The sequence below is a fragment of the Amborella trichopoda genome, chromosome 7 (assembly GCF_054954075.1).
Source record: "Amborella trichopoda isolate Santa Cruz 75 chromosome 7, AtrichopodaSantaCruz75HAP2 v2.0, whole genome shotgun sequence".
Taxonomy (NCBI): Eukaryota; Viridiplantae; Streptophyta; class Magnoliopsida; order Amborellales; family Amborellaceae; genus Amborella; species Amborella trichopoda.
The window spans coordinates 3,737,238-3,748,260 of record NC_142342.1 but is presented as its reverse complement, the minus strand read 5'-3'; the positions used below and the strand labels follow the sequence as shown (position 1 = coordinate 3,748,260).

The 11,023-nt window shown below is 38.0% G+C and overlaps 1 protein-coding gene across 1 annotated transcript; it reads right to left on the bottom strand.

The window, feature by feature from the left end:
* Positions 1 to 645: 645 nt before the first annotated feature.
* Positions 646 to 9,122, bottom strand: LOC18447204 (F-box protein At3g57590). The gene is made up of 2 exons (XM_020675397.2): positions 7,672 to 9,122; positions 646 to 1,155 (listed from the first exon to the last, which is right to left on the bottom strand). The coding sequence occupies exon 1, from the start codon at positions 8,774 to 8,776 to the stop codon at positions 7,685 to 7,687; it is 1,092 nt and encodes a 363-aa protein (XP_020531056.1). The 5' UTR covers positions 8,777 to 9,122; the 3' UTR covers positions 646 to 1,155; positions 7,672 to 7,684.
* Between the last annotated feature and the right edge of the window lie 1,901 nt (positions 9,123 to 11,023).

The following is an 11,023-nucleotide window of genomic DNA, read 5'->3' as shown; positions in this document are numbered from 1 at the left end:
CACCTCCCTAAATGGTTGCTCTGTAATTTTTGTTTGTAAAAGATGTTTTTGGAGATGGTATTCTTCAGTGTTGCTTTGTATCGAGCACCCAACCTGTTAGTTGCTCCTACCTCTTTAGTTACTGGATCTAGTCTCTTTTAATACAAACAGTGAATTACTTCAAAAAACAAACAAAATAGGATAACTACTATTTTGGATGAATTTTACCACAAATAATAGATACATGGGTTGAAGAATGTGTCACAAAAAATGTGCACATATAAAAATAAAGTTAGCAGGATGGAGGCTCAAACCCTAGACCTCTCTCATGCAAACAAGGTTCTCACCATTAGTGGCCCAGGTGTAAATCAGATCAACATTCATTGAATAAGTTACCCAATACTTGAATAAGAAAAATAGATAAAAAATAGATGCACAGATCAAGTCATCTATCAAAAGAGGTAGGTCTGCTTGGTTTGGTTGTTGGTATATACTTCAAGGCTTCGAACACTAGAAATCCCACACGCGAACTTGGTTTCTCACCATTAGGGCTAAAGCCTGATTGACTAGATCAAAAGTACATCACCATTGGGGCTAAAGCCCAATTGACTAGATCAAAATTACAAACATTAACTCTTTCAAATGCCTGTAAATATGGTGCAAATATGGTGCAAATTAAGAACTGTGTTAAAATAATATTATAATAACATAGTGGGAGATAAACAAAGGTTCCTGGTCTGAACACCATGACATAAGTCTTAATTAGAGCAATATACATAGTATCACACAAGCAAAGATAACACAAGAAATGAGAAGCAAATTTTTGCAGGCTAATTCACTAGGCCTCCATTGTCATTGCTCAAATGAAATAGTGGCTGGCTTTCTTTCTTCTTTTCTGAGAGGAAGGTTGGTGATAGAAGTTTCACTGATGAAAACCAACTAACTTACATATATAGAGAGAGTTGGTATAAGCAACACTGATACATTAGTAACAACATGTGATTGCATTCTTTAAGTGCAATAAGATGAAATAAAACACCAAACCTGACAACTATTAACACTGGCATCTAAAATTCCTAAAGGTTAACTGCTAAAACCCAAAAAACTACCAACTTTCTCAGAGCCATTACATCCTATGCAGCCACAATTTTCCCAGATAATGAACTTCTTTGATCCCTGTAGAAGCAAAAATCATATATAAGAAGGAAAACAAGAAACACTGAATATAAAAACTTAAATGAATGAACGCGAAAACGAACGGAAAATGGAAAATTGATAAAAAAAAAAAAGAACAATTTTCAATATCAGGTCCAATAAACGGTGTAAAAGGATCACAAGCGAAGAGGGTAGGTCGATAAGGCTGAAAATCAGAAACAGAATGCCGGCGATAGCCTTCAAGATTACTTGATGGGTCCGACTTTTCACATTATAAGCTATGATATTCTCCTCCTTCAACATCCAACGGATGAATAATGTATCCCCCATTAAGAGAACTGGTCTCATATGATGATGCATGATATCAAGACTTGAGCTTAACGTTTTCATGTTAGACTCAAGATCCAGTTGCATCACCTGAACCCAATTATTCTCTTCACTTAAAACCCATATTTTCAGTACTAAACCTTCAAGTATTTGCACAACAGAGACTCGACTGTTCCATAATTGGATTTGAAAGAAATTGCTCTTGTCCGCATTATCCGGAGTCAAGATTTGATCCCAGGTCACTCTCTCTACATCAAAACTACCACTTTAGGACCATCATGATAGATAATATAGAAGGTATTGCCAATACACACCTTTTTTTTCCCATAGCGGTGGTAGTAATCACACAAAAGCTCCAGGCTGTGTATTGGTATCTCTTGAATTGGTCTCCAATTCCTTGCTATAGAGCAAAACAAGAACCATTCACCCAATTGAAAGGCAGTATCCATTGATGAGTACCCAAAAGCCATCTTGAAATTTCGAGAGATGGGGTCGAAAACCAGCAGTCAACAGTATAAAGTATTTGCTTGGTCCAGGAAGAGCAACGAATTTGCCAGTTGCAGGGTTGCCTACGAAAAGATCAAAAGAGTCCAGGTCTTGAAAGCACACCATGCCCTGGCTGCAAGGTAAGTCTGATGGCTTGGCTTTTGTATGAAATTTAAGTGTTTGGGGGCAGAGTAAGAGGGGAAGAGAGAGAAAGTTCTCTTCGAGAGAGAAAGGGGTTGGGATGGAGGACTGTAACAGATGAGGTTCTGGAGCACAAGGAGAGGGAAAGTTGTAGAGACAGGGGAAGAGGAGAGAGAGTGGGTGGTAGCGAAAGAAGGGGACGAGAGAAATGAATTCCATGCTTTTGAAACAGATTTGAACCTTAGAATTGATTCAACAGGTAGCAAGGAGAGGATTCTTATCATTAATTCGCGTGGGAGATCAGTAGAGAGAGAACCCATCTCGGATCTACCACTGCTACAATTCCCAGAGACAAAAGCCAGAAACCTGAGAGCAACAAAAACTTCGATAAAAAAACTCTCTTTCTCAATCTAATAAAACCTCCCTCTCACACACCAGTCATAGGACTCGTAGAAATGAATCCCTTCTTTGAATTTCAATTTTGACAATAAATTTTAGATTTAATTTTTTTTGGTAAGTAATTATCAATTTAGTTTCAAAAATTCACTTTGAAGCATCTGTGATCAGGAAGTACATAGACATGAGAAAAAAAATAGATTTCAACTTTAAAAAATATTTTTTGCTCAAATTTAAAAAATAATGCATCTTGTATTACATTATGTCGATCATCAATTTTCAAAATTTTCAAGTATTATTTATATATATGTTCGATCTACACTATTTTTTAACCTTCAAATTTTATAAAGACAAATATATAATGAGATCATTTACCTTTTATACAAAGTGGCCCCAATTAATCTTGACTGTTAGATGTGAAAATGGGTGGCTGTATTTATTCCATTGACCAAGCTCAATATTGAAAAGAATTTTTTTCGAATGACACACCTAAGCTATTAGATTTCGCATAAAATGTTCCAAGTAACCATGACCTCCCAATATTAAAGGCAAATAGTCTCATTATATACAATCCTATTTCATAATTAGATGTAAAAATAAATTTTTAGACACTCACAACAGAGATTTTCAATACTGAAATAATATCTATTGACACTACTTAAAGATGCAACTTACTTTGATTGTTTTGGTACCATATCTTTTGAGAGAGAGAGAGGATAGAGTCATAGAGAGGAGGGAGAAGGGAAGGGGGGCCGGGTGGTGGGTTCATACAGAGGGGGTTCATATAGAGAGGGGGGCAGGAAGAGCAGGGTGAGGAAGGAGGTTAGATAGGGGGAGGACAAAGATGTTGCTGCTCTGCATAGTTACAATATGGTTTTTTGCCCCCCTCCGAACAAGTCATGGGAGTAGGCGTGCCTGATTTTACGTAAAATTTAAGTATTTGTTATCTTAAAAATTGAGATAAAACTTGGATGATGATAATGATCTAACATTTTAAGAAGGCAAAACTAAAATGATTTCCTTTGAGGATGCTGGAATGGAGAGGTTACATTTCTTAAATTTGGGGTCTTAGAATTACTCAGTTTTACATTAGGGAGCTTGTCTCCGGGAGCACACGATTTTATTTTTTTTGAAGGCTGGACTGCATGGTTGGGCTGCACCACAAAATGTTATTCCTTGAAATGGTTGAGCTTTTCAATTAGATTTAAAATGTTTGCTTTCTCATCTATGCTTGTGACACTTTGTTCTTTTATCATCTTGTAACCATATAGGCAAATATAGCAGTCTCCATCATCTTTAAAGCCATTTACACTGCTGGAAATAGGTAACATACACTATAATATCTCTGTGCTTCCCATTTTGAACCTGATTCAGTAACAGTATAATGTTGGCATTGACTACAGTATACGATAATTGAAATGTTCATAGGCTACTTTATACTCTAAATCAGACAAAATTATACTGTAACAGTCACCTTCCTTGGGACTGGAACCTTAGTCCTGCCAACCTAGTGGGTGTGTCCAGGTCCGTGGACCTTATCCGAATCTAGATCTGCCCTGGATGTAGCCTTGTCATGTTGGGGCTGATTCGAAAACGACCCATTTACACATCGTATGTCTCTTGTGCTATCGGAAAAGATAACGACTATGCAGATAAAACTTTGTACATCTTAGGCAAAAACCACTCTAGTGAACATTCCTTATCCGGCATACAGGGCCGTTTAGGAGCCTGGAAATAGATCTTCTCGATATGTATTTTGGCAATTTCACATAAATTTGGATTCAATCCTACGCGTACTCCCCTAATACACTTTGCCTAAGTCTAACAAAGCAAATCTCTTTCTGAATTGGTCCGACACTTCGAGTGACAGACATACATGGCATAAAACTAATTCCGATACTTGCACTGGACCAACATTATTCCAAAGAAACTAGCATGTTACTTCAGATGCCATGCAGACTTCTCAAAGGAATGTGCACTCATATGAAGTCTATGCAGCCCAAAACTTCAAGTATTGGACCCTGCATATTTTGGGTAAAAACTAAAAGGAAAGCTTTCCTTGACCCTGCCCACATACAATGTATGCCAACCCACTTCTGAGCACACAAGGCTGAGATTACTATTCTTAAAGTCTTTGTAATCAAGGTCATCAAGTTTGATTACAATGCATAAATGCTGCGATTGTGGTGGCTAGGATTTTCATATAAATTAATCGATCACCATTTCCATTTCTTAAGAGCAATATTAACATATTACCTCATTATATCCACCAACTGCTATATAGCTTCCAACATGTTGAAATGCATAAAAACCCAGAGTCATTCATAAATGAAAGCTTAAACCCCATCAAAAACAAAATTGAACCAGAGTCATTCACAAATGAAAGCTTAAACCACATCAAAAACAAAATTGAACTTCAAAATTAGATTCACTGAATCAAGTGGAAAAGCAATTACAAACTCAAAACCCTTCGCAACATAAAATACTATATTTGCTCATACAATTTATGTAAATGCCTTCCACGAGGACCTTACCACTAGTGATTAAGAAAATGGATTTCCTAGAAATAACACTCTCTGTGGAGACCACCCGGATAGGATCTAACTAACGTCAATTTCGAATTTTGAAAGATGCTCCCTCGGCAACCCAGGTTCCCCTGGGATTAGGGGTAGTATGTTTAGGGACCACAAGTACAACATCCTGCTGTCCTTTTCCAGATCACTTGATCATGCCAACTCTTTGCCGGCTGAGTCTACTGTTCTTCTTGAGGACCTCAGAAGGTTTAAACAACTTTCCAGCCCCATTTTGATTATCGAGTGGGACTCCAACAGATAGCCTTGCTAAGGAAGGAGCTTTTTCAGGAATTTGGCCCCGGAGATCTCTCTCATTTCTCTAAATGGTTGCTTTGTAAATTTTTCTTGGAAAATTGAGTGTTGCTTTGTATCAGACCTAACCTGTGGGTCGCCACAACCTTTTTTGTACTGGATCTTCTCTTTTAATACAAACAGCGAATGACTCAAAAACAAATGCAAGAAAATTACAATTGAGTTTCAGATGATTTTCACTACAAAAAAAGATGAATGGGTTCAAGAATGAGACACAAAATGTGGACAAATAAAAATACAGGTACAAATGAAAGAGATAGGGGGGAGGGGGGGGGGGGGGTAAATGAAAGCAACACTAGCTGGATAAATTGCACAGTACTTGAATAATAAAAACAAGTGCACAGGTCAAGTCATCTATAAGAAGGGGAGGCCAGCTTGGTTTAGTTGTTGGTATATTCTTCAGGGTTCGAACACTTGACCTCCACCACACTTACCTGGTTTTCTACCATTGCAGCTAAAGCCCAATTGACTAGATCAAAATTACAAATATAACTACTTTAAACACCAAGTCAATATTGTGCAAACTAAAAATTGTGTTAAAAATAGAAGAAAATAACATAGCGGAAGACAAACAGAGGTTCTTGGACTGAACACAATGACATAAATTCGAACTAGAGCACTGTACATAGGATCAAACTAGCAAAGACAACATAAGAAAAGAGAAGCAAAAGTTTGTAGGCTAAATCGCTAGGGCCTCCATTTGTCACTGCTCCTCAGGATGGAAGCCCTTACTTCCCCCTCGTGTCCAATTCTTCTCCTGGCTGGTTTTGTGGGGAAGAAACCTCACGGTAGACCAACTCAAGAGACTCGGTTTCCAGCTTCCCAATAGATGTGTGATGTGTCTATCGGAGGAAGAGACCAACTATATTCTCTTGCATTGCCCAGAGGCCTTCCACCTTTGGGGGGAGATCCTGGCTCGCTTCCAATGGGAATGGGTTAACCCCAAATCCATACCCGACCTCTTCAATTTATCGGCCCTCTTACCTTGGCCAAAAGCAGGTTGTCTACTTTGGAAAGCCACTGTGGCAGATACCATCTGGTCAATCTGGAAGGAACGCAGTCTTCCAAGGGATATACGCATAGGTCCACAAGATATTGGAAACAATCAAGGGCCTTGTCATCTTCTGGGCCTCCAAGCTCAAACACGTCAAGGGATTGGCAGGTCACAATTTCCGACTAAATTGGACCACCCTTCCATCCTTTAGGCCATGCAGGATCCCCCGCTCTACCCTTTGGCGTCCACTAGAGACGGGGTTCATCAAATTCAATTTCGACGGATCATCCTTGGGCAACCCCGGTCCTGCTGGCATAGGCGGCATCTTCCGCGACCACGTTGGCATCACCCTCCTCTCCTTCTCAACCTCCATCGGGATCACAGATTCCACAGAGGCAGTGCTTTGCTTGAGGGGTTAAGGCTGTTCAATCCTAGTTGGGGGCCTTCACTCATCTTCGAAGGGGACTGCAAGAATGTCATCCATTGGGCTTCCCACTTAGCCCAACCACCTTGGAGATTGCGGCACATTTTTTACAAAATTTACACTCTTTGCAGGCGTACACAGGTCTCTTGGACACGTATTTGGAGGAAGGCCAACCACACAGCTGACGAACTCGCTAAACTTGGCGCTACGATGCAGTAACAGTGTCCTTGGGAGGGTGCCGTTCGTTGGGATTTTTGGGTTCCCTTTTCGGTTTTGGGCTTTTCTTTTCAGTGGTGTCACCCCTCTCAGTGACTTTTGTAACCCGCTTGGGGCTTTTGTTTCTTTGTACTCTCTTTACCATCAACACAATGTCAACATCATCCAAAAAAAAAAAGATGGTGGCTGGTGTTCTTTCTTCCTTTATGGAAGGAAGCTAAACTTTATATCAATGCAAAATGCCCTACCTTTAAGTGCGGTCTGAAGAGCAACAATTCTTTTTGGGTTATTGCGGTTTCCATTCCCAGTGACACCACCCACTAACACCTTAAAAAAAAAAACAACTCCTAAACTATTTGAAAAAAAGGGTAGGGACACCCAACAAAATTTGCAGACAAGAGACCTAGGAAAATACCAATAATGGCAACAACTAAGATGGGCATCTAAAATCCCAAAAGGCTAACTGCTAAAACCCAAAACAACCAGCTCTCTGAGAGCCATTACATCTTACCCAGATACAGCTTTCCCGGTAATGAACTTCTTTGACCCCGTAGAAGCTAAAATCGCATATAAAAATGATAGCAACAGACACTGAATATAACTTAAATGAACCAAAAAAAAAAAAAATACAATTTTCAATACCAGGCCCAAGAAACTACCAAATTTACCGTCTGAAGCGGATCACAAGCTGAAGAGGGTAGGTCGATAAGGCTCAAAGTTGGAAACAGAATGCAGGGGATAACCTTCAAGTATTAATCGATGGGTTTGATTTTTCACATTATAAGCTATGACACTCTCTTCCTTCAACCTCCAACGGATGAATAATGTATCCCCCATTAAGAGAACTGGTCTCATATCATAATACATCATATCTAGATTTGAGCTTATGCTAGATTCAAGACCCAGTTGTATCACCTGAACCCAATTCTTCTCTTCACTTAAAACCCACATTTTCAGTATGAAACCTTCAAGTATTTGCGAAACAGAGACTCGGCCATTCCACAATTGGATTTGAAAGAAATTGTTCTGGTCCGCATTCTCCGGAGTCAAGATCTGATCCCAGGTTTTTCTCTCTACATCAAAAGCCACCACTTTAGGACCATCATGACAGATGGTATAGAAGGTATTGCGAATACACACCATTTTTTCTCCATAGCGGCAGCGGCAATCAAAATACGGCACCAGGCTTTGAATTGATATCTCTCGAATTGGTCTCCAATTACTGGCAATTGAGCAAAACAAGAACCATTGACCCCCTTGAAAGGAAATACCCATTGCTGGGTATCCAAAAGCCAAAATCTTGAAATTTCGAGAGATGGGGTCGACATCAAAACCCGGAGTCAACACTATGAAGTATTGACTTGGTGCAGGAAGAGCGGCGAAGTTGCCAGTTGCAGGGTTGCCTACAAAAAGATCAAAAGATTCAGAGGAAGCAAAGTCTTGGAAGCACACCATGCCCTGGCTGCAAGCTAAGTTTGATGAATCGGATTTTGGCTGAAATATAAGTGTTAGGTGGCCAGAAAAAGTGGGGTTAGAGAGAGGAAGGGGTTGGGATGGCGGAATGTAAGAGATGAGGTGCTCGAGCACGAGGAGAGGGAAAGTTGGAGAGAGCGCAGAAGAGGAGAGAGAGTGGGTGGTGGCGAAAGAGGAGGAGGAGAGAAGTGAATTCCATGATTGGGAAACAGATTTGAACCTTAGAATGGATTCAACAGGGAGCTGTGAGAGGATTTTAATCATCAAATCATCAGGGAGATCAGTAGAGAGAGAACCCATCTGAGCCACCACTGTTGCAATCTCTTGAGTGAAACCCTATCTGAGGGCTACAGAAACATTGATGCAAAAACTCTCTCTCTCTCTCTCTCAATCCGTCTTCTCTCTATTAAACCCAAGAGAATGTCAGTTGAATCGCACTGTGCTGACCCTGAGAAGGGAACGTATGTCTCTAAGTAGGTACATGTGTCTCAATTCCTTTGTTACAAACATGCATACAGATATCAAAGCCTTTTTAGGACATATGTCTTGCACCCTTTATTACAGCCACACACATGGGCAATTTGCCTATTATTAGATGAGCTTTTTGACATTTTAAATAAGGGAAAATCTTATATTGAGCCAAGGCTCTAAACAATCAAATTGGGGCCACCTCAAAATTTCACACAGCTGGGCATTTAGCCTTTTATTAGTTCAGGTTTTTGACATTTTAAATAAGGGAAAAGTTTATATTGAGCCAAGGCTCTAAACAATTGCCCCCCCTTAATAATTTACTTTTGAAATAGAATTTAATCCTAAGATTTAGGAAATAAATAATCTTTAACATGGAGATTATCAATCTGTAAAAATAAATAATTTTTCAAAACTAAAAATGGTATTTTTTAGAAAAAATATTTGAACCATTAATTTTACTTATTTTTTTGGACGACTACTATTTATGGGGATCCGGTTTTGGTGGACGGTGTAGATCTCCAAGCCCGCATGCATAGTAACAGGTTCAGATTTGGATGCACCAAACAATTTTCTTTTTATAAATGTACTCAACAAATTTTGGACACCTATATGAATTTATTTGATGCATAAAGTATTTTTTTTTAATAAAGATATTTTTGTTTAGGAAAAAGTTTTGATCTTAAAATGTAGAAATAAAAATGCACCTCAAAAATCTATCGGATATGGTTGTTTTAATGTTGAAAATCCTCTAATTGATCATCTCGATATCGAGATGTATGAATATATAAAAAGGGAAAATTATAGAACCCACCAATTTCAACTTTCTACATATCTTACCCCCAAATACTTTTTGTATTATACTCTAGACCCAACACTATTTTTCTTTGTATTTACCTCAATAAAAAAATCAATAAGTTTTGAGACAAAATTACCATTTTTTTCTTTCTTCCCCTTTTATCTCTCTTTTCTCTCTACCTCTCTCCACCCATCCTCTCTCTTTCTCTCTCATTGTTTCTATCTACCCTCCCTCACTCTTTCTCTCTCTATCCTCCCTCACTCTCTCTCTATTTCTCACCATTTTTTTATGCAGTCTAGTGCAAAAACATGCCACCACAAAAATTTGATCCAGCAAAGAGTGTGCAAGACCACATTATGAGCAAGGGAGAAGTTGCCGCAATTTGTGTTGTATTATAATATAATGCAACCATACTTCTAGAAAATCATGTTTGTAGTATTTGTATGACCCAAAATTTTGCACACACACTTTCATCATCTCAATAATCAATGCCAAAGACAGAAAAATTCAATTTGAACTTTATATATGGTCAAAATGAATCCCCTCCAATAACGAATCTAGACTATTCATTAGGTGAATTTAAAGATATTAACCTTCACAAACTCAAAATTTTATTTTTCTTTTTTGTGATTGTTCATCTAATGATAATAAGCCATCTTTAAAATTTAGAAAAGAAAAAATCCTTATAAAGCCTAGATCGAGCATCTTATTGAAATGGACGGCCTATGTTAATTGGGCTAAAAAAATACTTTCTATCTTACATTTTCATATTTTTCTTTATTGTAACTGTTCATTAGAATAGAAATAGTGTATATTTTAAAATTAAGATCAAGCAAATGAGGTTTTTGAAGATTGTTGCATTATCTAGATATATATATGGAAAACACTACGCAATGCCTATAGACGAAACTGAACAGTGAGTTCGTCTGTCTATGCACATCACTATGTAAAGTTCATCGCACAATCACAATTGTCCAGTCGTGTTTCAATTTTCATTTTTTTTCTTTCTACAAATCGGAATGATTTAAAATTTGGAACATATGTTCATCAAAAATAAGAGAATCTAATAAAAATATAAAAAAATAATTCACAAATATAAATTGACCAAAATACCCCTAAAACTTTATGGGGGTATTCTGGTTAATTTATATTTTACGAAATATGATTTTCATATTTTTATTAGGTACATCTCAATAAGATGTACACACACTCCAAATTTCATATTATTCCAATTTATAAAAAAAAATGAAAATGAAAACACTACCAGACAATCGTGCCCG